Source organism: Columba livia, chromosome 6 (genome assembly GCF_036013475.1).
Source record: "Columba livia isolate bColLiv1 breed racing homer chromosome 6, bColLiv1.pat.W.v2, whole genome shotgun sequence".
NCBI classification, from domain to species: domain Eukaryota; kingdom Metazoa; phylum Chordata; class Aves; order Columbiformes; family Columbidae; genus Columba; species Columba livia.
Genome location: NC_088607.1, coordinates 22,236,496 through 22,264,253, shown reverse-complemented (window position 1 = coordinate 22,264,253; position 27,758 = coordinate 22,236,496). Strand labels below are relative to the sequence as shown.

The window sequence follows — 27,758 nt, the reverse complement described above, 5'->3', positions numbered from 1 at the left end:
CCTACCCAGGGCCCCTTTCCTGTCTGTGCAGGCCTGCCCCGCCGTGCTGAGGGAAAGCTGCAGCCTGCCCGGTGCTCCTGCAGAACGGCTGAGAGGTAAGTTCAGAGACAGCAGTGCCACAGAAACGCAGGGCGGCTTGGCCAGTGGAGCTGTGTCAGGGGAGGCGTTGGCAAGGGATGTGCCAGGCGATGCCGTCCCACCGCAGTCTGAGCTGCCATCCCATGGAAGCCCTTAGCCACCCGCCTGGGAAAGGAAAGAAGTCCACTCTGCAGTTCCCTACAGCAACACTGCAGTGGAGTTTAGGGCTAAACCGAGTCTGTTATCCAGTAACACATGAACCTGTGGATCAAGATCACCATTCAGTAGCTGGCAGGTAGTCAGCCAAGTCATTTAGGCCAGCAGAAGAGTGTGTAACAAAGTATATAAAAGACATGAGTGGAGCTGGAGGAGTTGCTCCTTCTTATGTGGTTGCTAAAAGTCAGAATATAGGTCACAAGAAGGTGTAAGAGTGAGATTGTCTTGGCTACTATATGCCTTTCTCTAGAAAGAAATCTTAATTATAGTTATTTGTTTGCAATTGTGGGAAGTGCACTTAGTGTTTTGTTTGTCTATAGCAATGTTTATTCATATTATACTTAGCACTATATACACATAGTGCTTCCTTTAGCTGGTGGTTAGCTATTTGTAAGAGATTCTGACCAGCAAGATAAAATTTGTGAAGAATGCACCTATGATATTATGCACCAGTTACTTGAGATTATTCAAAATAACTTTCTACTTTTTTGTGGTAAACATGTTTGCAGTTCAGAGACCATTAAAATGCAAATGATTTTTTTTTCCTGGAACCTGGTGCAGCACTTGAGCTTTAGATGAAACAACAGGTACCGTTCTATTTGTCTGTAAATCAGCATTAAGTGCAGGCAGCAGAAAACAGTTGGGTAATAATTTACCATGGTTGCCCACTTGAAATGAAAAGCACCTAAAGCCACATAACAAATCTAATAAATTACTTATCTTCAGCAAAATTGGGCTTGTTCTCCCTCATTTGCCCAGAGTACAATCAGGAGCAGCTTGAAGAATTTAATCCTCGCAGCATTCTTCAGCTGACACTCCCAGTGTATGTCTACTTCGTTTCACCTCTGTTAAGCACATTTCTTTCAGGACAGGTATGTGTTTAAATTCCTGTTTCCACAGGAACCAAGTACATGTAGAAAATACACAGTTCTTTCTCTCTTGCATTTAGCGGACTGTTTGGATGTGAGCTATTCATGAGAGGAACAATCTGTTTTCACAAATAAGTGGGAAAAGAACAAGAGAAAACATTAAACAAAATGGCGTATGTCTGAAGAGTCTATTAAATGCATTGCAGGTTTATATGTTAACAAAAATATATGGAATGGAACCATTGTGGTCATCTGAATTTCACTGCCTGTATTTAAGGAGATCCCTTGGCTTGTTGCCATAGCTGGAGTTAGCACATTTAGGAAAGCTTCTAAAACCCCATGTGGAGTCAAGGCAACTTCTCACTATTAGAAAATTCAACTTCAGTGAAGTTGGGAGACAAACTCTTAATTGTCTTTTTTGCACATCCTTGCATCTCGTGCTAAGACATGATACTGTACACAATTCTGGTGTGGAGGGACCTGGCTCTCAACTACATAGTTGTGCTGAGTGCTATCAGTCAAGCTGAAACAAAACTTTTTTTCAGAGTAATTTGTTGGTGGTGATATAGGTCACTACAGCTTTGCTGTTTCTCTGTGCTATGTATCCTGGCTATAACATTATTTCCCGCTTAAATATGAAGGATTACTTTTGATGTTCTATTTCAGCCAGTAGATTAAAAAAAAAAAAAAGAAGTTTCACCACTGTTTGTTGTAAGCAGCAAGATCTGGTCAGCTTTGAACCATAGGTCAAAGTAAAACAACAGGACACTGCAGTGATCCAAGTCTAAATTTTGTACTAAAAATACTTTTGCTGTTACACTGCCTTGTGACTGCAGTAATTAACATGCAGACAGTTGAAGTGAGCTGTGGAGTTAACCTTCCATGTGAACAAGGAGCTGAGCAGGTCCAGTTCACGTCAGGAGGAGCCCTGGGTTTGGTTTAGCTGCTCCAGTGAGTCACTGCCCGGTGAGTCATGTCAAGGGCTCCACCCACAGCAGTCTAAACAACACAAACCTCACAACCTGCGTTGCCAGCAAGATCTCCAGTTCCCTTGTGTGGAACCACACTAGTAATAGATGCTTCACCCTTCCTCAAAGCGCCAACAGAGAACAGCAGGTTGTTCTGCAACACTATTTAAAAGCGCAGCATGCCCAGCATTTTTTGCCATTGGCTTTTTAATCCTTAGGATTAAACCATGCATTTCAGGTTAGTTACTAAGAGGCATATGTCCAGAGGTTCACAAAGTCACACCCCAAGACACTAGTTCCTCTTTGCAGACTAAAGTATTCTGCCAAGAAACTTAGATGACTCAACTAGCAAGGCAAACTTAGTGACCTTCATCCCAGTATACGAAAATTATCAGCAAATGAAATTGTAATTCTGGCAGCAAGAATTTTTTTTAAAATATCAAATTGTAGATGTCAAAATTAAAAGCTTGATTTTTCTCAACAATATAGAACATTTTGTCTTATCTCCACTTTCCAAGGCTTACAACCAATCACATGGTTTATCAAAGATCAGTCACTGGATGTGCTGGGTCAGTTTGACACAACTTACATTCTAACTGAGGAATTTGGTATCAACCACTTGGATGTCCACAGAAGGCTTGACAAGAACCCATAATTAGTTAAACTACAGAAGATGGGTATTAGCATAAGCAAGAATGAAGAACTTGTAAGAAAGAACAACCTGTGTTGAAAAGGGAATTTGTAGAATTCTGTTAAGTTGGTCTGGGATCAAATGCAAGTTTTTTCTTAACTGAATAGGGCACAAAAGTTAGGAATAAGCTAATGTTACCTGCTGACAAAACTGACGCGTCATCAATACTGAGAATAATAGAAACCAGGAGAAATGTCTGAATCTAGATTTTTTCAATTAAAAAGTGTCATAATGCCAGGTCATGCATTTAATTTTTTTTTTTTTTTGGTAAAATGAAGTTCAGCTGCAAATTACAGCAGAAGCAAGAGATCGGGGTGCTCAGTCATATTACATGACAGACACTGAGAGGCAAACAAGGAATTTAGAACAGGAAAGTATGAGTATATTCTTATATTCATTGATCTATAGGCTGATATGGGGTATTGTCTTTACCAAATCAAGTTCAAGAAAGACTGAAATTAAGTTTAAAGTGGACAGCTAAGTGATTGAAGCATAGACAGTGTGTCAGAAAAAAGGAGATAAAGCTTAATGTGTTTAGTAAGATGAAGGCTACAGTATGATGGCTAGCTATAGCAGATTATGTATAAGTACTAGGAAGAACATAAAATAAGAAATTTACTAAGGATAAAATAGGTATATTTACATATATTTAAAATAGAGTTTAAGATAATGATTGGTCAAGACAGGAAAGAACTGAATTTTTGATGCAGGAAACCCCTTCTAAGAGAAGGGAACTAGAAAAGATGGCAACAAGTGTCTGTTAAACACACCAAATTAGCAGCACAAACTTCTTTCCTTACCCGGAGAAACACATAGTATTATCCCTTTTTTTCAGTCACATGAATTTAGAATGTCAAATTTCAATTGCTTTTTAGCTTAACCAGGAAAGTAACAGTGGTACAATACAGTCTGCAAGGAGCCCCTTTAGATCTTATTCTAATCCTGGTCACCAGCACACCTGTTCTGTGCAGCATTGACCCAAGTACCTGTGAGCAGTTACAGGAAACCTGACTGTTGTGTACCGCCCATCTGTTAATATCTCTTGAAGAATCATCTAAATCTCATTTGCAAGCCCTGCAGCACAACACAGTGAAGGGAAGCTGATTACTTGTGAGGGCCCTAATATGACTAAATATAATATACAGTGTATATAGAAGAATACTTAGATAACTATCTTGACTATTTGAAGCCAGATTTTGTCAAAGTTATTTAGAGCAATGCATCCTAAACAGCCAAAAAAAAAAAAAGAGGAAAAGTCCCCTAATCAATAGCAAGTTAAAGCTTGAAATCCTTGGTGATGTTTTTCAGTTCCCAAGCTTTTTCCACCAGATTTTCTATTGAACTTCATGTTTTAAGCTTTCCATAAAGTAGAACAATTAGAATAAAATACCTTCAGGAATTCCTGTCTAGATTTTCAGACTCTAGAGAAGGAGTGCCTTGGTCTCCTAGGTAAAAATGCAGCCCAGGCTTTAAAATTAGGCAAAACCATGCATTACATTTGTGTTTGCAATATTGTCCTTTATAAGAGTGGCCACTGAAATTTGAAATCAGGCATTCAAAATTCCAGAGCTGAAGTAAGGTTCACAATGTGCTGTTCACCCAGTAAAAAGGGACAGAATGGATGGGATCAGAGGTTTTACAAGGGCTGTATTTTTTCCTACTCCAATTCCAAGCATTTGGCACTGTGCTGTCACCTCTACTTAGCAGTGGATCCTTCTACCAAGGAAGATGTAACCTCAGTCCCTTATGATATATCATCATTAGCCTTCCAGTACTTGTAAGGACAGGAAAATTCCGCAATACCTTTTCTGTAGCTGTAAATTCTGTGCAGAGCAGCTTATTAAATAGCATAGCTATTCAACCTGTAGAGTATTTTACATCTTCCTTCTTACATTTTATCACTTTTCCTAACAGGGAATGGTAAGAGTTTACTGCAGAGGTCAGAGAAAGAATGTTATGCTTTCCTGCACCTTGCAACTTTTTTGCAGTAATTGAGAGACTTCTATATGCTGCTTGCTCTTTTCCTCCACCTATTTCAAGGCTTACTTCAAAAAACACCCTAACCTAAAAAATTGTCAAATAGTTAAATGGCTGGTTCTGAATGTTAAGTTTAAAGAAGAGGAGCGAAAACAAAACATTTTTATTCAGACTAATGAAAAGCAACAGCAGAGTTTTAATACTTACTTAACACTCACAAATATAATTTTCAGATATTAGAATCTTTGCTATACCTTCAGTTTTCATGTACATTGTCTTTGCGATTAGAACTTAGAATTTAGCACTGAGTCACTGGAGGATTTCTTGCTTGGAGCAACCAGTTCAGAATCTACAGATTTGTAACCAGAATCCCTTTCTTGGATTTATCTGGCAAATCAGTACAGAAATTATTTTGGGGAACACCGGCTTTGCACATTTATCTCACATTTCAAATTCATTTACCAAAACAGATGTGAGCCATCAGAAATGGTCATTAGTAATTAGGTGGGAACAGTTATCTTGCAGAAGAGGGACACTTGAACTCCTCAGTAGAGGTGAACAGATTTCTAAAGGTCATGGTATTAGCTGGGACTGTAAAAAGTTACAGCTCAGACTGGTATTGGCTTTGTCTTTCAGGTAGAACTCATTCAATGTGAAATCGGTTTCAGGGAGAAAATGGGAAGTTTCTGCTCACATAATCTTAGCAGCAGTACAAGGTCACAAACCAGAAAGTTCCTATTTAGTAACACCCAAATTTTAATCTCAAAACTTCATGAAGTGTTGTTTTGCTGCGCTTTGCTTCTTTTGCAAAGATGGCAACTCCAGTAGCTACACTGGTTCAGCCACAAATGCTTTTCAAGCCCCTTTTAACAATGAATCCCCCCATTGCTAGTGTAATTCTCTGAACCCTCACTTTATGAGGGGCTAATGCAATTGACTTTGATTTCCTTTCACAAATCATCACAAATGCATAGAAACACCATAATGAAAACTGAATTCCCCATCTCATACTCATGTCAGTACCCTGCTGAAGAAGGACATACACACAGCACGACTGATAAACCAGTAACCATTCTGTAATCCTCCAGGGAAAAGGCTAGCATGAGCAGCACAAGAAGCCACGTTTTGTGTGCTTTAACAGTTTGAAAAAAACCCACAAAGAAGTTTGCAGAGTTGGAGTTCACTTGTATACACTCTTATTTTCCTTCCTGATGTGGTGTTATCTCCCCTTTCTTTCAAAAGAGGATTCATTATACAATAAATGAGAACAGTTAGGGTTTTTTTTTTCTGGACAGAAGGCATTCTTGCCATTGCAATGGAACTTTTATTTCAAATACATTCTTACGATAAAGCTGTATTTTGTTATACAAGTAGGTAAACTCAGGAGACAAAAGATTCATGTATGCCATTTAAAAATGCTGGGCTCGACTAAACTGCAGTCGTTCCCATTCATTTCCTAAACCATGTAAGGGCTTTTTAAGGGCAATGGAAATAAAGATGTAAACCACGTCATCTAGGTAATTAAGTTACGGTCCAAGGAAATTTGTAACACCACCACAGAAAAGTGTTATCTGTTCATTCTTTAGGCTCTTTGAAGTGTAGGGTGGCAGAAGTTTCTTTATAAACTCAGAAGTTTTTCGTTGAGAGCAATCTGTGACTGTGTGAGGTTTGCCAAGTAGGTTACCATCAGTAGGTCCTGAGAGGGGAAAAAAAACAAAACAGTGATCAGAGATATTAACAAAGGTGGTAGCCTATTAGGGAGCTGAATTTTTAACACCGTTAACCAGTTTTATAGCTACTAGAAACGTTGTTAGTCCTGGAAGTCCTACCCTGAGGAATGCTTCCCTTGCAGGAAGAAAGTTTTTGTAGTCTCAGAACAGGAAACACTACTTGTGAAATTTTAACTCAGAGCTCACCCATGTTAACCAGACAAGTCAAAGGGCATAAGCAAAATTAAAAATTAGTTCTGATCTTGCAGACTGTGGGTGAACAACACATTCAGAAACTTAGCTTTCGTTTTCTAAAAATCTGTTACAGAAGTAAGGTGGCACACCAAAACCTTGTTCATGTCCTAAGTGTTATGAAAGAAGACAGAACTCCAGCTCAAGCAAAGGCAGCTGGCAAGTCACCAGTTATCCTTGAAATCCATACTGCTTTAAGCTAGGTAATTCATATTGTCCAATTACTCTAAAAGAAGAACTGGTGCTGGCTTTCAGATGACTTGCATAATTCTGAAGTACTTCCAAACTTATTCTCTCATTTGCAGTTGCCTGCAAGATTATTATGGTGAGCTCCTTCATCCACCTTCAGCTCTTAAAACATTAAATTACTGACAAGAAAGGGCTGTATTTTCTATTAATGTGTTTGCATGAACAGATTGTTTTGATCACAAGCAAATTTGTGTCTGTATGAAAAATTTACAAAATTGCTGCCAATACACCAAATAATTAGATAATGAACTTACATTGATATTGCTGTTCAACATTGTTTCAAAGTCCTCTGGTGAAATCTTTGGCACCTGGTTAATGAGATCCATCAGGAAACGCCCAACAGTGTTGTCAGCAGCCACTTTGCCGGACTAAGCATAACAAACATACACTTCAACATGAGTAAAAGTCAGTGTTTATGGCCCACAAAGATAATATATAAAAAGAAAAACAAGATGCACAGGCTTAGATCAAACTTATTTGCTGGCTCATAAAAAACTGCCCTTACCAATACATCTTCAGCATACTGCAGCACCATTGTCAGGGTATCCTGGATCCTGGCTGAGGCTGACCCCACCTGCTGCAAGTCACTGGACAAGCCAATCACTCGATTAGGGCTAAAACAAGTCTTCATTATAAGATCCACTGAAAGCAAAATGAGGATCAGTGAAAAAAAAATGACTGCCACACAAACTAGTTTAAATCCTTAACTTGTTGAAGAGTTTTAGCTTCAGCTAAAATGGCAATTTTACCAGGGTAAAAAAATGCATTTGAACAATGTCACAGCAATGGTTATAATCAAAGTAGGAAGGAAACATTTACCTCCTATCCGCTCTGTATCATAATAAACATATTTCACTGTTAGAGGCGTGAACATCACGCCCATAGTTTTACCAGGGACTCCCATTGGGGCACTAGAAAAAAGAAGAAGAACAAAACTTTTTCAGCATTGAGGTATTTAAGGAAGGAAGTAATAGATTTCCATTTCAATGATATTTGTTAGTACTGAAGTGCAGACATGAGTAGGTTACTCATTCTCACCAAAATCAGCAATATTAAGACCACGGATAACTGAGGACAGGAAATCAGTCCTGGCATGCTAGTAATTGCTCATTTTCATCACTGAATATTCCTTGCTGGTCTGACATTTGTAGTATCTTAGCCACAGTTCCTTCCTACTTACGGAGCAGGTTTTTTTCTAACCTGAAATACTCCATGCTTTGAGAAATAACTTAAGGAGGAGCAAAAATATGACAAAAACTCAGGCATAAAGCACTCTCAAGATCTTTTTTACTCCTATTATTCAAAGTATTTGAAGTCCATTTATGCTTTCAGTAAGACGTCATGAAAGGGGTTCTGTTTTGAAGATGCGCGGTCAAGAAGCAGTAGACTTCTGCTACAAAGAAAGGCTGGGTTTTTTCAGCCAGTACTGGGAAGTACAGTGAGATGAGATATTTTGTTTCTCAATATTTAATCTCCATTATTAATTGATTAAAATTGAAGAGGTTCAGGGCAGGAAAGCCTAATCAAGAGAATTCTGTTTCAATTATGTTTTAACTGCACTAATCCTCCAATTTGTATAAGCTTCCGAGCAATAGAGCCCAGTGACTACAGGCTAGCGTTCGGACAGTGCAATGGAAGCTGGTGACATCGATGCTAGCTGTATGCATCCTGTGAAATGTCACACAGATGTTCAGAACACTTAAGTCACTTAAGCCCTAGAAGGTAAAAGCTCATGAAAGGTCAGGTCTTTCAGCTTGACAGTGGTCAAGACTTTCCAATGAGAAGCAAGCCATGACCTGTGGCTAACTTGCTGTGTTCTAGCTACTGCACAATACTGTCCAGAATGGGACACTGCAGCCCACGACACTTCTCGTTACCCTCATGCGGTCTCTCTCAGTAATTCAGATAGCTCCCCTCCCAGAAACGCAGCATGGCAGCGTACCTGACGTAGGCTTTAATGCTCATGCGTGAATTCTGGAGACTCGTGTCCACGGTGAGGTGGATTGGATTGTGCGCTTCCCGGCTGTAATACTCATGGATCAGGACGGAGTGTTCTGTGATGTCATGACCTGTTGCGTACCTTCAAAAGAGCACAGGCTGAAGGGCCATTCTTCCAGCATTCAAGTGTCAGTGTTTGGTATTGTTGGTATTTAACAGGTTGGTATCCTAAAACACTGATTTGCGAACACTGAACTGCAGAAGCACACTAAATACAAGTGGTTTAACTGGAGAATTTATAGTTTCATGGCCAGCTGTCCTAGAATTGTAGAAATCACAAGCTGAGTGCATCCATGCCCAAAACAGGCACACAGCCAATGCTGTAGTACCAGCCACAAAGAGTTAGTACAGTTGACGTGAGACACCCAGGATTCAGTTATCTGTCAATATGTTCTGGACCAACTTTTGATTTCTGTCAGAAGTCAAAACATACCAAACAACTTTTGACCAAACAAGTAGATCTTCCAGAAGTCAAACATCTCTCTGCAGGAGATAAAACTTGTTAATCTAGCTCCTTTAACTGCTCTGTAATTAGCTTTTTGCATATCCAAGAAAACTCCTGTCATTAGAACTGCACTGTTGCTGTGCTATTAGGAAGTTGTTGAGGAAGTTTGTTCCACAGGAACAGAACCAAGGTATTCTGTAGGATCAGAGAAGCATGAAAAGACTAACAAAGCTATCTACCCACACACTCAGATACACTGTTCCCATAACACCCCCCCCCGATCTTGCTTTGCATCCCACACACAAGTACTTCCACCTTTTCTCAGCAGAGAACTTCTGCATGCTCAGACTGATACCACTGACTCCTCCTGAGGCCTTTGGTACTTGAAACTACTCTCCTGTGTTCCCCCTTCTTTCTAACCAGTTATCTCTGTGCTGCAGGTTGTATGACTGGTGGCTAAGTTCTTCTAACAAAGCCATGCAGGCATTCTCTAACTCATCAGTCCTCTGTGATACCTTTGCTAGACACAAACAAAAATAAACCCTCTAAGTCTCCAGTACTGTCTCTTCCTATTAGGAATGGCAGGAGCTTTACAACTGACTTTATAACAAGAGTTGCAAGATCTCACTGTCACAAGCATTAGCACTTCTGCTTCTCAACTCATGACACAGAGAATTATGTATTTCAGGTGGTTTAAGGGACCAACACAACTACTTTCACGTTCTTGCAAAAGGAGAACTTACCAGCCCAAGATGATCTCGCTAGGAGACACTTTCTTGTGCAACTCATACATGTTTTTGGCAAATTCCATATCGACTGCCACCTGAGAAACGGGACAGGGCCAAGTCAGCTGGTGACAGGGATGCTCACCGCGCAGCGGAGGGCCCCGCGGGCACGAGCCCTCCCATCGCAGGCAGCACAGGGGCCGCGCCCCCCGGGAGCCGCCGCCTCGCCGAGAGACCCGCGGCCCGCCCTAGAACCACAGCCCCGCTCCGTACCTCATCCTCGGACTCGTTGTGCGGGACGGAGAAGCAGTTGGTGACTTCCACCGAGTGCTTGTCCACGGTCCCTGCGGGGGGGCAGCGCGGTTAGGGGGGCGCCGTAGGGGCGGCGGTATGCTCGCCCCCCGGCGGGCGGGGCGGGGCGGATCGGCGGCTCTTACCCAGCAGCGTCCCGATGACTCGCGCCGCGCCCTCGTTGCGCCGCTCGAAGCTGTCCACGATGGAGGCGAGCACGACCGGGTGCAGCCGCACCACGCGGCCGCCGGGGAAGGGGCCCGAGAGCGCGGCCGACAGCGGCGCGGCCTGCGGCGGCGGTGCTGGCGCGGCGGGCGGGGGCGGCGCGGCGGTGGGGGGAGCGTTTCCCGCCGGTGCGGCGGGCGCCGTTGTCGGGCTCTGCGCCGGGGCAGCCGCGGGTGTAGCCGGAGCTGGAGCTGTCGCCGCCATTTTGCAAGAGAGAGAGGCGGGGAGTGCGCGCCGGCAATAATTGGCTGATCTGAACGCCTGTCACACAGTGCTACCTTGCTATTGGGGAAAGTAGTGTTCTAAGGCCCTCCTGCCTTTTGCTCACCAATCTGGGGAGAGCGATGAGGGAAGGACGCTTTGATTGGAGAAAGAGTACACGGTCTCTGACTGAAGCGCAATCTCGTTCCGCCCCTCTCGAGGCCGGAAAGTTTTTCCATTGGGTTCTCGCATTCCCCGCCTCTGCGCCTATCTCCTCTCTCCATTGGCTGTTTTCACCTCTACAAGCTGTCTGTCAGGGCGGAAAGGCCTATTTATTGGCTGTGGCGCTGTCATTCATTCTGCTGGTTGCTAGGCGGCAGCAGGGATTCTGTCTGTGTGCAGTGCCGAGCATTCGGCCAGTCCGGCAGCGGGGAGCGCGGGCGGTGCCCGGTGTTGAGGGAGCTGTTGGAGGTAGGCTGGGCACACAGGGCGTCCCAGAGCTCCCCACGGCCTTCCACGCCAGGGGGCTTGCTTTTCTCCGGGCCGCCTGAGCTGGCCGTGTTTCCCTGGCACGTTCCCAGCCGTGCCTCAGGCCTGTGGCGCCCCCAGCTACGAGGGTTATGCAGCCCGGAGGGTCCTGGCCCTATGAAGCAGAGAAGTGCTGTTAGCCCTGTTTTCTGGGGCTTTGTTGCCAATGTGGCACAGAAGCGGTTGCCAGGTATCACGAAGAGAACAAGTGCTAGTCACCTCTATCCAAGGTTTAATGGTTACCCAACAATTTGACTTATTACATGTAATTTGCTCACTGCTTGTAGTACCCCATGTTTTCACTCGCAAGCAGCAAACCTGTTTTCCATGGGGCAGGTGTGGTGAAATGAAGCGTGTATGCTTTCAGTGACCAGTAAGGAAACTGGATTGTTTCAGAGCCTCCTTTTTCATTTCTTGGCCATAAGCTTGCAGCTACTATCTTAACAGTTGTAGCAACTTAGTAGCAGATTTACCCTTAAGTGTCTTACTTAAAACCTTTAATCACAATTTAATATCAGTTTGACAAACTTTAAGGGAGAACTTCAGGTATCATTGAAATGTTTGGGGTTTTTTTGGCATTGGGCTGTTCTTTTCCCACAAGCAAATGGTTCATATGTGTGTATTCATACACATACATAAATACTGAAAGAGCCAGATGTCTCACCTCCTGATAAAATGCTTACTCTGGTGAAACTATGCTGGTAAAAACTGCATCAGTTCTCTGGCACCACTTTGTCTATTAGGTTGTCGTTTGAGTAATGGAGAACATTTCCAGGTAGTTGTTTCTGAGGTGTAGCAGAGAGAGAAGTGCAGTGTTGGTTACTACCTCAGGTTCAACCATCTTGCTCTCTTACAGATCCACTCGGGCTCCTGACATGCTCTTACCCACATTTGGCTTACCAGTTGAAGTCATTTTAACATTTAAAAAAATAATATACGTTATGACTGTGGCTTTGGGAGTTGTCTCTGCTTCATTAGCTGAGTGGTGAACATCATTAGCTGATGAGCAGTTTCATCTCAGTCTTTGAAGACAGGGTCCTGGGTATAGAAGGAACATTCTGCCCATGTGCTAGCAATTTGCTTATTTTACATAAGTGGAGAACACCTGTTAAAGCTACAAAGGAGAGCTAACACGTAGGAGCAAGAACAGATTTTTATCTCTTCATAAAAGCACTTCCTAGTCTGTGTACCAGTGAAAATTTGGTCTCCTATTCTTAGGCTTTCCCTGTGCAGCCTTCATTTCTTGTAGGTGTGCCTGGGTCAAATTGCGTAAAGCTTTAAATTGTTTCTGTTCCTGGAGCTCTGGTGTGTCATTGAGAAGTCTAATGTGTGAGTTGCTCTTGTTAAAGAGCAGCTGTTTGATCTCATTCTTGTTTGCATCAAACCAGCCTTCGAGCTTAATTTGACATAGTCAGCAGATTCAGATGATGCAAGCAAGGCTGTTTAAGACCTGCCCATTATAATTTTATGTTGCCACGTTAAAAATTGGTCAGCTTAATATGGAGCTACAGTTGTGCTTAGAAACGGGCAACTGTGATAACATTATTTTAATATGTTGATGTCAAGATGCTGGACAGAATGCTGGAGAGTGTATGCAGTGAGTAAAAATGGATAGCCTATATTTCAAAAGTCAGTGGTTGGCTCACACAAAGCCCACTTAATACTAAGATTGTATAAATGTAATTATAAGAAAATCAGTTGCGATAGTATAATATTTGGAGCAGATGTGTCAAAGCTACAAAAAACTGTTTTTCCTTGCTGAATGACTGCTGAAAAATAGGGACCTTCATAATTAATATAGTTTTATAAAGAAAGTATCAGTTTACTTTTAGAGGAGGATAGTTACCAGCGACACATATTAATGGTGCCTGTTGTACAAAACCTAGTGTCTACCTAGGGAGCTGATTAAAATGTTTAGATACTACCCCATTACAGTAAAATCTGTCTACTTAGAGGGGAAACAGAAGACACATTCGCACACAAACATGAATCAGGGTGGTAACTCGGGGCCTTCTCATTTTATATTTTGCCTTGCTTGGTTTTCCTGCATCTGACTCTGGAGGTGAATATAGTTAACCTCCTAGCTCTGCTCGTGTATGATTTCACTTTATAGTCCTTAGGTGTGACTGAATCATTATTATTGCATTTGCTGTCATGTCAGCTGCAGTTTTGCAGATGATGTATAATTTTTTAATTCAGTAGCTATCTTCTCATCTTGCTTGTATTACTGGAAGCAACATAATCTCTTGCTCTAAGGAAAAATATTTCTTACATTGCATCACAAATAAAATAAAATATTGACAATTTATTTGATTAATTATTTCAGGACATAGTTCTATCTTGTTCGTTTCATGGGATTGAATCTGACATCTTTATGCCATGATTTATAAGAATAATTTTCTATTGTGCATTTTGTCTAAGAAGTTAGTAGATTATTTCAGTTACTTCTCCCAAGAGAAAAATCCATCACTGAACTTAATGTTTATTTTATATAATCATGCTTGTCTAGTAAAAAATGAATATCAGATCTCGTTTTCCAAATAATTTAGGGATCAAGGTAGAGAAGTCCATTTGTTTGCCTGGAATTTCAAGTCTCTGTCTCCAGCCTTTGTTGTGCTCAGAGAGCTCCCTCTTCACCTTCTCTTACAGTGGAGTTACTGGCACTTCTGTTGTCTACTGGTTATCTGTGTTTTCCAGGATCCATGTGTTCTGCCTTCTATCCATGACTTTTACACGATGTAGTCAGTTTTTGTTTGGTGTTTGTTTTGTTTTTCCTATTAAAAAAGTAGTCGTTCCCTTATTTAGTCTTAATGGCATGTCTTAGATACTCATCTGCTTCTCATGCATTTGGTGTTGCCAGTAGATGAAAGACAGTTGTTGGCAGCAGCCAGTTCCCAGTGTAATGGCTGATTCAGCTTCTTCTCTTCAGCAAGAGGGATTCAGGCCCTTCCCTGGTTTTGTGTAATGTTTTATGGGGCTACCTGAATTATCAGAGAGATAACATTGACACGTGGCACTACTGAGCTAATGCTTACAGTGAAAATACAAATACCACCTAAAAATAATGAGGCGTAGTGTTAATTGCATACCACACTGATAAAATAATATACCTTCTCCAAAGTTAGAGTGGCAATGGAAGTTATCATTAGCTGTTCAGACCAGCACATTAAGCACTGCCATGTGCTTTTTAATCGCTGTGTGGAAGTAGATCCAAGCTAAAGTAAAAGTAACTTCACAGAATTACTTGTAGTGAAAAGTAATGGAGAGAAATGTCACAGGGTGGCATACTTAGGGGAGCAGATACCTTCATGGTCAGAGTTTTCCAGCCATTGAAGTAGGGAAAACAGACATGGACTGAACAAAGGATGGCTGTAGAAATAAAAAAATACCCCCAAACCCTGGCAAACCCCAAATGGTACAAATTAATTGGCTCACACAAGTGTTGAAAATTTGAAATTGTTGAAATATGTCCCAGAACCATTTGTTTAGCTGTTCATGGTTCTTGTATGTACCAGTTCCATTGCTTCTGATGACCAGTGAGAGATGTCTCAAAAAAGAGAGAAGTTGAGCTACATTTAAAAGCCATGGTAAAAGGCATTGTTATCTAAAAGGCAGAATTTTTTTTGTTGTGGTACCATAACCCCTCAGACTTCAGTGGGAAGGTGTCAGCAATAACTTGAAACAGGCTTTTCCTGAAGAGAGGGTGGGTTTGGTGCTGGTGGTCTGTGGTTTTGGGGTCTTGTTTGTGGGTTGTTTGTTGTTGATTTTGGGTTTTTCATTTGTTTGTTTGTTTTTTAAATTCACTGCACATAGTTGGGACCAACGGCTAGCTGATTTTATTCCAAAATAGTCTTCTGTTGTCTCATACCGTGCCTCTCCCCAGGTATGTATTATGGAATCATGTGTTCGCCTTATTTTCCCCGATGAGTTTAAGTGACAAAAAATGCTAGCCCTAATATCCTGTATAAAAGCAACAGTGTATTTTATTATGAAGATCTATATCACACTTATATATAGAAAAATGTGACTGAACTAATAAAAGCTTTTATGAAATTTAGACTGAGAGGATATACGTTTGGATAGATTATTTTTGGAAAAAATTGTTTCATCTATTTTCAGGGCTGGGTTAAGCTGATATAGTTCTTTGATTATTAAATCAGTGTGCATATAAAAAGGTAGTCCCGCATCCACTGTTACCTAGTTCTTTGTGCCGGCTGTGGGATATTGAAACACCCGTGGCAGGAACTAAGGCTGCTCAAATAATAATGGGTAGGCTTACAAGGCATAATCTCTGTGCAGACATTGCCACATAATGCAACTGCCGTACCACAATTTGTTGAGGAAAATCAGAAATATTTAATAGCGATGCACCAGCTTACATGCACATATTGCAAACATTTGTATAAAGGGAGATGTTGCCAGACGTTACCAGACTCCAGCTTTTTCGACCAATTGTGTATAAGGCATTTTTGTCATTTTATGCATTTAATGAGAAGTCACTTGCACTGTGTAGATCATCATGAATGCCTCAGATATACTGATAGAAAGACACAAGAAATAGAATCTTACCTGAAGTGTACTGTTGTCTAGGTTTTGGTTTTGAAAATGAAAGAAAAATGGAAGAAAGGAAATAAAAGGATGAAATAAGAATGATATATCTATAGGACACAGAGAAAAATAATCACAGAATCACAGAATGTTAAGGATTGAAAGGGACCTCGAAAGATCATCTAGTCCAGTCCCCCCACCGGAGCAGGAACACCTAGGTGAGGTTACAATAGCTAGATAATGGATAGCTAGAAATAGGTTTATTTGGGACATGTGAAACTTCTTGACTTGTGAGACTTACAGCCAGTGAATGCCAGGAGAGCTTGTGATGGCCCCCAGAAGGCGAACCTGGAATAAGCGTTTGTGTGCCTGAAAGGCAGGTTGCTTTTCTTTCCAGCAAGACCAATTGATCTAATAAGAGCCACTGTCCCTCCCGCCAGCCAGAGGAAAGGGAATTAATCCGGCCAGGTGTTCTGTGACCGGCCTGACCCTGCTCCAGGAATGGATGTGGCAGTCTCCTCTTGGCTCCCTACTCCCACCTGCGTTCGCAGACCCAGAGCCTGCTCGGCTGTGCTGGGCTCCTTGGCAGAAGGTCCCGGCCCTGGGGCTGCCCGAGGGCCCGAGTTGGGAGTACCGGGAGCGGCCCCGGGAGCAGGGAGGGCCGGGCTGGGCCCCGCGGCTGCTGCGGCTCCTCCCCGCGAGGGGGCGGCAGGGACACACGGACAAGACCCGCCCGTACGACACACGGACAGGACCCGCCTCCTACCGGGTAATTAGTCCCAGTCCTCTGTCCCGTGGTCTGAAATCATCGCCTTTACATGAGTTTTATGCTTAATTGGATTTGCTGATTATTGCTAAGAGATGCAATGTTATTTTCCTCTGATACTAAAGCAATTAGATAGTCATGAATACAAACCACATCATTTGTAATCACTTAAAGCAAATTAATTAGTGACTTAACTCTGCCTGGTTTGAAGTAGCATAAGTAGGAATTTGTGCATGGTGCTTTTTCCACCAATATTTATTATACGCATTTGATTTGCCAGTTTCTTTCTTCAGTTAATAAAATTAAGGTAGAATAAATGAGGTAGAACCTTAATTCTACCTTGATTCTTCTGTGCTATTTCACATAAGAATGTCACAGAGAGATTTACTTATGGATGTTATGGTGATGCAATCCTAAGATGTGCTGTACAACCCCACATTTTAATGAAATATATGGTAGTGAAAGGTATTTTGGGTCTTCAATGAAAGCACAAACTCTCCAGCCTCTCAGAATGTTCCTGTTTCTTGATGATCTACGATTGTGATTATTTCCTGCTTTTGACTCAACTCACGTTGAGAGTCAGCTTTCAAGTGAGAGGCATTTTATATACGACTCATACTTAAAACTAAGATAGAATATGCTTGCACTGACCTAGCAAAGCAGTTAGGTGCACTACCTTGCAAGATCAAACCTTGTGTCATTATATTATATTATATTACATTCTTCCTGCTTACCCTATGCAGTGAGAACTGAAGAAAACCTAGATATGACTCCTGGCTTTTGTTGTTGTTGTTTGTTTTTTCCCAGGGAGTATGGGGCAGAAGTGTGGCAGGACTACTGTCCTTTCTGTGTAATCAACTTGAATAAGTCATCTCTGGCAGGGAGCCTTTAACACAGAGTCCCTTTGGTAACTTGCTGCTACTGTGCTTGACTTAAAAGCATTTATAACAGAGTAGTGCTGTGTCCTTGAATACCTACTGACATCCAAATAAAATGAAGTGTAATGCCACTGATAGCAGGTAAATATGAAAGTTCTTGTGCAGAGAGATTTCAAATATTAAAAATTTCTAACACTGGTAACAGCTAATGTATCATTGTGCTATTTATTGGGAAAATAATATCTTCTCCCAGTCTCTTGTTCTTATAGAGTCGCTTTACAGCTTTACTTATGAGAGAGCCTGTCCTTTCCTTGCTGCCCTTTACAGCATGGGTCAGAGTCTCCTCTTTGCATACATTTGAGCCCAGACCAAAACTGCATATGTCCCCAGAAGCATTGAGGACCTTTGGGACTGGCACTGTCAAGCTGTGTCACTAAGCACAAACATTTGCTTTGGTGTCTTGAGGTGGAACCTGCCTGCAGAGGTGAAGTAACTAGACTGGAAAATACATATTTCATTTGATGGTGTAGGGAAGCCTACTGAGAGATAAAATAGCAAATGTTGTTATTTTGTGAACTCCATGGATTATATGATTTTTACATCACCAGAGTCTGACAGTGTTTTCTCTCCACACCTTTGTACTTTTTTTCCCAGTATGAGGCAGCTGCATCACGACGTGCTGGATGAATAAGGGGGCAATGAGGGAGAAGTTAAGAAGATAATAATTTACATACGGAAATGGGAGCTGAAAAGGAACAGTGGTAATAAAATCTAGGGGACGGTTTCTGTGGAGTAGCCTGGGAGACTTGAGAGGCTGTTGCATTTCTGTTACTGGCATCTTGGGCAATGTTAAGGCAAGTCATCCATACCACTGAAGTGATGACAGAGACACACTTTTTGGGTAGTGTTTTAGCTCTTCCCATGTGAAGTGTTTGATAACAACTAGATAGTGTTATGTTCCTTTCTCTGCCACTGACTTTGGGGAAGTCATTTAACATGCAGATTTCAGTTTTGCACTACTGCAAAGTATGACTAATGATATTGTAGTGGCTAGGTTTGTACATAGGACACGTACAGACAGCCTACTGAGGAAAGGCAGGAAAGACCTTACCCTTTGAGGAAACTGCTTTGAGAGGAAGCTCAAGAGTGCATTTCCTGACCCAGAGACTGTGCACTTTGGAGAGGGAGGAATCGTTAACTAGCCTACGCAGGAGAACAGTAACAGTTTCTGTACTGTTTTCCAATAATAAATTGAAATAATTCATTAGCTGAAGTGAGTTCACACTGCTGAGACCTCAGGTGTAGCAGCAAAATTTGCATTTTGTATCAAACATGTTCTTCGTGAAAGCTTGGGCTAGACTGTAGTATTTGCAAGGGCTAAATTATGCTAAATGCTATTCTGACCAATCTGTATGTAGATTTGATATACCCCAAGCGCTGACATATAAATTCACCTTCAGTATTCTGTTTGCCAGTTTGTCTTTCTGCATCAGAAAAACGCGGTACAGCATTAGCTGAGTGAACTACATAGGGCTGGCTGGACGGGTCTGCACAAATATAGAATTGATTCCAAGCTGCCCAGTATTCCAGCTGAATCACAAGCCTTCACAGCTCTGCTCAACTTGAGTTACTGTGGCAGCAGATAGGGGAGTACACAAGCACAGTTATTTAAGCTGTTCGGGTGAGATTTTCAACCCTCTTCTGAAAAGTCAAATTCTGTTTGCAGCTACAACTTTACAGCTAATTTCTTTCACCCAGTGTAATTTGAGCTGAAAAGTTCAGCATTTCCAGAGCTGTTCTTAGATGTTCTGGGGATTTTCTGTTCTAATTCTCTCAAACATTTGAGATTTGCCACTCACTATTCTGAATGACATTCCTTTGCATCTTTTTTTCTGCATTGGGATAAACAAGAGCTGATCCATCACTGAAGTATCATCCTGGTCATTTGTTTCTATAGCTGCCAGCAAGGCTGCCTTCTGCCAAAGGCAAAATTTATGAGACCATGCCCAGTCATCTTCCCTTAGCTAGCTCTGTCTAGAAATCTTTCTTTTTCATTCTCTGCCCTCTGAAGTCTGCAGTGGATTCGATCCCTCTCTGAAAATACTGTAAAACTTCTCCCCCAGATCCTTTTCTTGTTCGGAATTTTCATTACCACATATGGATAAGTTGCCTCATTTTAAAAATGCCAGTACCTTACACTTCACCTGGATATGCCTTGGGATATTTTGTAGAGTTCAGGAACAGAATGGTCAGGTTTAGTAAGCACATCTTACCTTAAAGACTGTGGAAGTCACAATCTTTTGCATTTTTATGTCTTGTCCCTGTTCAGCAAATATGAGAAGCAAATCCCTTTCTCATTTCTGAAATAAAAGATTTTTTAATGGTAGGAAAAACCTACCCAGAAAGATACATTGTGTTGACTTCCTAGTAAGAAGTCTCCAGATGGCTGGGAGTTGCAGCCTGACTATTCAGTTTTCATTCTTCTTATACCTCATTTGGTGTTTTTAAAAATAGGTAGCCAGAAAGTTACTAGGTGATACTGTGCTAATAAATTCTGGCCAAAGGATAGAAGCGTGGGTACTATTTCTGTAGTCTGTCTTCTATCTTAGATGGCTGCCCTTATTTGGAGCCTGCACTCTGCACATTCTCTTCGTGGTCAATGGTAAGAGAATTACTTCCAGAAGGCAATTATGTCACCTTGCTCAAGTCTACTACAGATGCTCGTAGTTGCCTTCTCAAGCCAGTTGTCACTGTGAGTATTGATTTTATGGAGTTCACAGAGCCTGGATGTCTAACATAAGCATCTAGTTTACCTGCTTAATGCAAACTACCTGAACACAGTCCTAACTTGTGAGAACAAGATGACAGCATGAAACAAAGAACTGAAGTGGCATCAGCTTTTGATAGGGCTGATCGGCAGTGGGGTAGCTGAATTCTGAGTATTTGGGCATGAAAGGGAGGCTGGGATAGCAGCTTGCTTTTCTCTTCTTGCTTCTGCACTCTAATCACCACACTCTGGTTTATTAATACAGTATTTTTTATTATGAGCATGCCTGCCTGATGGCTTCAAGTATCTATTGTCTGTATAGCTTAAAAAACCCCAAACTTGTATGTCTACCAAGGCTCTCTTTTTCTGGGGGGAAGGGCTTTGTTTGTTTCTGTATTTTTTTTACTTTAAACACCAAAAGAAAGTGAATTAAGAATTGAAGAAGTGATTTGAAACAGAATAGAAGCTAAAGATTCGTTTGGAGGGTAGCACAGCATCTCTCCAGTAAAATGAAAGTCTGGAGGGTTGGACTTAGAAACATATGCTCTCAAAGTGGTAGAGGTTAGATGTACCTCGCACCCAGTAGAAGTAAGTCAAATTTTACCTCAGTCCCTGCACTGAGTCCTGTATTGGCTGATGTGACCTTCGAAGATAAACACTAAACTTTGTCATCTGAATATAGCCTAGAGTCTTTCTGCACCAGAGTAGGATATGGATAATAATGCCACCTTACTTTGCAGGAGAATTATAGAGAATTATTTTGTTAGAAGCCTCAGATATTCTGTCCTGGGAGATGTATGAGTATTGTAGATAAATAGAGGGAGTAAAAAAAGCTTCTTCATATTTCTTCTGTAAAACATTTCTGAGATTGGCAGCCTGCACCCTTTCAGCAGTGTTTAAATTCATTCTCTTGAACAGAAAAGCATCTCGCTCTCTGTGGTACTGTTTGCTGTTACTCAGTTTGAAATCACCTAGTAGAACCCCAGAGGGCTGCTCAAACAGCTGACCATTAAACACAGTCAGGAACAAAGATCAATTGAAAACACATTTAGATTTAAGCTTCCTGGCTTGCTTTTAATTTCTTTGAATCAGCATTGGGAATTATTACCATAGTCAGTCTGGCCTTTTATTTGTTCTGTGGCTTATTCATATAAACAATCAACTTCAGGGATGCCCAACTGCTGTTTGGGGTTTCTTTATGTATAGGTATATTTTTTTTTTAATATCTTCCAAATATTCCAAAAATATATCAAAGGTTTTAAATGCAGAAAGCATGTTAAATAGAAACACATTATTGCAAACAGAACTGTATTTATGAGTCTAGAGGGAGTTTGCAAGAAACTCACTTGGCAAGTGGAATTTGGGTCATGGCACCTTAAAGCTTCAGCAGCTTTCTTGAGCCTGGGATCTGGATTTGTGGCAGTCCGGATTATTGTTTCTGTTCAGATGGAGCTACACAGACACAAAAGAATATGTAACTCCAGTTCAGATAGAAATCCGGAATAGTCAGCGGTTTGGCTGAGCTTACTTATAGCTTTAGGGAACAGAGAGAGGAATCCTAAATGTAGTTTGTAGTAACCTCTGGGCATTAACATGACCGAAGCACCTGCAATGCTGTCCATGGCTGTTGTGAGACCCGAACTCTTCCTCTTGTCTAAGGTGCCATGCTACTGGATTGCCACCAGTGTGTGATGCCAAACACATTGTTTTGTTGCAAGTGTTGCAATAATTCCTGAGTTTGGCTCTTTGGTTTGCTTTTTTGTGGCTTGGGGTTTGTTGTTGTTGTTTGGCATTGTTGTTGTTTTGGTAGTGGTGGGTTGTGTGTGTGTTTTGTGTTTGTTTGGTTTGGTTGGTTGGTTTTTTTTTAAGGTAAGCTACTGTAGTCCTAAAGTAAGTGATAATATCAGCTTTTTGAGTTTTGTATTAGGGACATGGTTTAGTGGTGGACTTGGCAGTGTTAGGTTAATGGCTGGACTTGATGATCTTTAAGGTCTTTTCCAACCTAAACGATTCTATGATTCCATGTTTTTAATTCTTACTGCTACAAAATAAAATAATGTCTATAGGAATACTGTATCAAGCAAATATTGTTTTGTTAATATGCAAAAACTTTCACACACTTCTACATCTTTAGGGGTCATTAGATAGGATATTTGAATGTTGAAAGCTGATGGCAATATAGCATCACTGTCAAGAAGAAAATAATAATTAAAACACATACATGTTTGTGTTCTGTTTGTTAGACTAATACTTGGCAAACACATTGCAGTGCAGACACACTCAAAATAGTTTAGGTATGAGAAGCCCTAAGGCCATGTTAGTACAGCAACCTCCCTGGACTAGTACACTCTTCACACTGAAGCCACTTAATTTCTGTGCTTGGTCAGCTCTGTTATGTCCCATAACCAAGGTAACGTGCTAAGGTACCACAGCTCTCACTCTATGGCGATGTTTGCAATGCATGTATATAACTTCGCAGGGGGACAAGCACATGGGAGCAAACAACATCCCCAGCAGAGATCCCAGGTTCTGACTCCGTATGCTACATCTTTTTAAGGCTATAGTGTTAGTGATAGCTTCTATATACAACAGGGTGTTCATCAGGAATAATGGTAGCCCAAAGCCAGCTAATTATATTTGCAGGTTGGTTTAACTAAAAAGCAGAAGTTGGACTGATGATAGTCAAATGATCAGCCATGCCACTGTCTACAGCAAGCCCAAGGGCTGTGGGGAAAGAGGTGGAATGTACTTCTCATTTTTGTAGGAGCCTTGTACTTTTTTACAGGTATATGAAGGCTCACGGAAATATTAATACATAAGTTATTGGTTAAGAATTGTAGAGCTGCTGACAGTTGCTACAGCAAGTTAGCAAAGCTTCACCTTGATGTGCTTGTTACCCTTGGGTGACTGTGAATCCTATAAAAGAACCCTCCAAAGGTGATGAGACTATATGCTAGTCAGAGCTTTGCAGAAGCCTTCTTTGGTCTGGAACACTTCTTGCTTCTCTTTTTATTCCTTTTTCTTGAAAACTTTAATTTTTGTGTGCCTTTTTTCAGTCTACTTTTTCACGGAAGCTCTCTATGCTGTTGTATTTCACGTCAATAACATTGGAAGAGTATCCCTTCAACTCAAAACTGTTGTTCAATATTCTCTTCTAACTGAGGTACTCAAAGCAAATACAACCGGCTGCATAGATAGTGACTTGTAGCATAGTCCAGTATGTGACAGGGCTTACGTAAGGTAGTGTTCAGTCTTTATCATCTTTGTTTGACATGGGAACTAGAATTGTATTTTCTGTGTAACAGCAAGTCTTTCCTAAGACATAATTCTGACCATGGATTCACAACAGTACTGATTTTAGTGTATCTTAATTGTCACTAAAAGCCTTTGTTTTGTCAGCTAAAGTCAAATTACAGGACACATGCTATGCAAACAGAACATGGTACTTGATTTTTTAAAGTGGTATGTCCAGTTTGTGTCACCACAGGAGAAGTTCTGGGGTTTGGGTGGAACTTTTGCAAAGGCTCAAGACTGCTCCATTAAAATGAAATCTTCAGCTTCTATTGCCCTTTAATCAAATCCAAACCAGAGCTTCCAGGGATTGTAAGGGATTGTAATAATGTCTCAAGTTGAATTTGGCTCTTTTGCAGCCCATCAAAAGAAGTTGTCCTTGACAAAAACAATATTTTCAGTATCTGCTCACAAGCACTGGAGCCAAAAGGTTGCTATTTCATTTGGCAAAATACCTCCCCAAGAACAAGACTGAGACCTGAAGCTGAGCCAAAATAAGCTCTAACAGATGCTCAGCCTAGAAAGCACTAGACGGAATGGCTGAAACTGCTGTAAGAGTAGACAGGAAAAGGGAAGGGCAGCTCGCTGGTTCTGCTGCTGACTTGCTGTGTGGGCAAGCTGCATCCCTTCTGTCCTAGTGCTCTGCCAAGTACAGGACCTGTCTCGTCTGTCTGCCACCTCGCTTCAGCTTCTGGGGCTTAATCCGTTTCTTGCTGTGAGCGCTGCTATGGTCAACAGCAGACCTTCTCTTCGTAATAGCTGAGGAGTCTAATCTTGTCCTTTCCTAATGGATTGTTTAGCTTGAATAGCAAAAACTCTTTGGATCAAGGGGCTCTGCTGTGTGTGCTGCATCCACACTTTCCATACCACATCTAATACTTGAGCTTGCAAAAAAAATAAAAAGTTTCAGATGCTAGTGAGTTTTGAGAATTGCAAAAGCTGTGCTCCTGTGATGACTGAGGTTGGTGTAATTGGCCACACTGTCCTCCTTTCCTTCCAGGCTGGTTCTGGCCTTTATCTGTCCTCATGTAACGCTGTCTTTGCTCTCAGATCTGCTGAGAAAGTTAATAACCTTCTAGGCATCTCTTCTGTTAATGCAAATAAGGGGTGTAGGACTCTGGGGCAAGGACAGAGCAGGACTGTGGTGGCCAGCAGTTGGATTGGTTCGGGTTGTTGTAAAATGGCAACCTGATGATGTTGTTCTATGACAGTTTCTGTGAAACTGCAGCTTAAGTACTTGGTCATTCTCCAGACCCTGGCAGCAAGAGGAGGTGAGGACAAACAAGCAAAACAGCTTTCCTAGGATACAGAGATGACTGATCCATATCCAGAATTGAAGTCCTGGGTTCTTAAGTCAGACTGTAATCACAGATACCACCATGATATAAGCAGCTAATTGCTGCTGTTCTGGAAATAGTCATTCAATCTAGATAGCTTTGTTCAGGTTAAGAAATACCAAGCATGAGTGTTCAAGGGAAAAGCTAAATAAATGCTGGTTGTGCTTCACGCTGCAGCAGAGGTTGGGACAGATTCTTATCTCCTTGGCTTTGATGCATGCCTGGAATAGGCATCTAGTGCAACTGGTACCAGGGTGAAATTCAAATTTTCTAGAGCTTGAGGCACAGAGGAGAGCAAGTGGCAAGGATACCAACCCTGTTCATAAATCTCTAAATTCAAAGAAGCAGGTATTTATTTGTGTATATTGCTGTGTTTGTTTGGGCTGGTTTTGACACTGGGTTTCTTCCCCAGGCAAAATTCAGAAGGAACTTTGCCTTAACTGCTCCTGTGAAGCCTGTGCCCATGGAAATAACATAATATGACTGATGCTCCTTTACATAAACTCCAGCATGGCTGAATCCAAGGAACAGGTAATCTCATTCCATAACTGTAACCCCTAAATCTGAAATTCAGGATAACAGTGGTGGGAGAAAATTAGATTGCTTTTTTTAAAAAAAGAAAAGTCATTTGCACTTAAAAATAGCCAGCATGTGCTTTCTCAGAAGCATGCTGTGATGTCATATATAACAAACTAAGATAACATTAGTGTCCAAAAGTACACATAATGAACAGGAGATATCCTTTGGAAGGTGTTGGCTCCCATTGATGTCAATATCTTTTATTGAACAAAGGGGGTTCCAAAAGCACTGACTTGGGCTTGTCACAATCCTGGTAAATTATTATCCTCATATTACTCTAATGAGGTGGAATAAGCATGGTGATAGCAGGCAAAGCTCTTGGGAAGTTAGGACTGAGGTGAATCCATTGAAAATCTTGACTAAGAGCATCTGACTCTACCTAGAAGTCTGACTTTGTACTAAACATGTGGCAGCACTGTGTTACCGAGTGCATTTTGGGAAAGAGAACTGCCAGAAAAATCTCTTCCCCAGCACTTCCTAGGAGTCACTTTGGCCACATTTTGAACAATTGCTGCAGTGCAAACTTCTTGGTTTGTGTGGCTTGGCTAGAGCTGCTTTTGGGAGATACTTGGGCTTTGATTTGCTCGCTGGTCCAGACCTTGTGAGGTCTGGTAGAAGAGGCGGCTTTCTCCATCCTATATTTAAAGAAGCCTTAGTGGGTTGCTCTAAAGAACTGTGGTATTGGCTTCAGCTTCAGGTTAATGAAACCATAGCAACATGCTGTGGGATGCAGCAGTTGACAGGCTATGTATCAAGAATTGTTCAGTCTCTGTGAAAGTGGGAATGAAACTCCAATACCTGATTTTAAAGCACTCCTACAAGTTTGGCTAAGACTTTGCATTTAACAGTGAGGGGTCTAGGACATAAATAAGCAATTCAGCTTCCACCTAGAAAAAGGTAGATATACTTGCTTTAATGTAATTATAAGGAACTGTATCTTCATAGAGGGACTAAGCATCATCTGAAACCAGCTGTCTCTCTACAAATGTAGACAGTAAAAAGTCACAATAAGAAAGACATGCTGATCATTGGAAAGAAAATGCCACGGAAAAAAAAAATGGTACAGTCATGTTATTCTCTGCAATGGGAGGTATTATTTTTTCCAGTCTGGTTTGATCTCAGATTGTATTGTTCATTCTCTTATCAGAATCGGTGATCTGGAAGCCCAGGACACCATATTTTATATGATGCCTGGGTCATTTATCATGGTTTTCCTCTCCAGTTCATCTGACATTGTGAAACACTTCAATTCAACAAAACCTAAATTGCTGAGGTTAACTTCTTTAGTGTGTTGGTGGGGTTTTTGAGTGCTACCCTTAAGAAGCCATTTGCAATGCCCCAAACACTTACTGATGCTCTACAAAACCAAATTAAAAGCAGTGTTTATTCTTGAGCATTATTACCTTGCAGTATATCTGGCTCACAGGAAATCTTAGCCCAAGTTTATCCCAACTCAGAATAGAAACACAGCTTGCAGTAGTCTGCAAATCAGAAATTTTTACATACTCCCTTGGAAATGGCAGCTGCTGATTGAAATCACCTGTTTGCTTATTACACAATGAAGTGTTGAGCAAGGCAGAATAGCTGATTAGAATCTGGAAGCTTTGAGGTTTCCAGCCCAGAGCTTCTGCTTTGGAAGAAGGAGTCCTAGAAGCCTGTAAACATCTGTGTTTTGCCTCAAGTTCTTCAGGTTCTTGGTTACCTTGGAAAAGAAGCCTAAAAGGCCTTACTGTCTGTGGTTCATGCACTAGATTACTAGACTAATCAGACAAGACCAGAAATCAGAGTAGATAAGGCTTCAATGAATTTAATTTCTTTTAAATTTTTGACTGGATATACCACTGAGGTCCTACAAGTTGTGTGGTCCTCTAGTAACTGGCAAAACAGAAGTATCGTGTACATAGAACTATAAGAGGATGTGTCATGCTGTCCAAAAGGTAACATTTCTTTTTTCCTGCCAAATCCAGAGTTTTTAACCATTTGAGGCTACTTTCTTAAATTAGATCTATACTCCGGCGCTACTGGTGCTTTCTGTGTCCTATATGTGTTCTTACTTAAAGCGTTTCTTGGTTTCTGAGTCCTCAGGTTGGTTTGAAATTTAGCACAGACAAGTGCACTGGCAACTGGAAAAGAAGTAAATACAGCAGTGTCCCTGATTTGGGATGCCTGC

At 41.3% G+C, this 27,758-nt stretch overlaps 2 protein-coding genes across 4 annotated transcripts in view; one reads left to right on the top strand and one right to left on the bottom strand.

Annotated features, from left to right (window-relative positions):
• Positions 1-33: 33 nt before the first annotated feature.
• SORBS1 (sorbin and SH3 domain containing 1) overlaps positions 34-27,758 on the top strand; it is a 247,795-nt gene continuing 220,070 nt past the window's right edge. For 2 of the 3 annotated variants that reach the window (XM_065068424.1, XM_065068417.1), the window contains exons 1-2: positions 34-95; positions 25,422-25,540. The gene's annotated coding sequence lies outside the window, so the exon portion shown is untranslated. Of the gene's footprint in view, positions 96-11,281; positions 11,366-25,421; positions 25,541-27,758 lie in introns of those variants that run through there. The other variant, XM_065068418.1, reaches the window with a different exon arrangement.
• Positions 4,948-10,927, bottom strand: EIF3F (eukaryotic translation initiation factor 3 subunit F). Its single transcript, XM_065068503.1, has 8 exons — positions 10,615-10,927; positions 10,451-10,521; positions 10,196-10,275; positions 8,952-9,089; positions 7,829-7,920; positions 7,515-7,651; positions 7,264-7,377; positions 4,948-6,495 (listed from the first exon to the last, which is right to left on the bottom strand). Exons 1-8 carry the CDS (start codon positions 10,895-10,897, stop codon positions 6,418-6,420), a joined length of 993 nt encoding a protein of 330 aa, XP_064924575.1. The 5' UTR covers positions 10,898-10,927; the 3' UTR covers positions 4,948-6,417.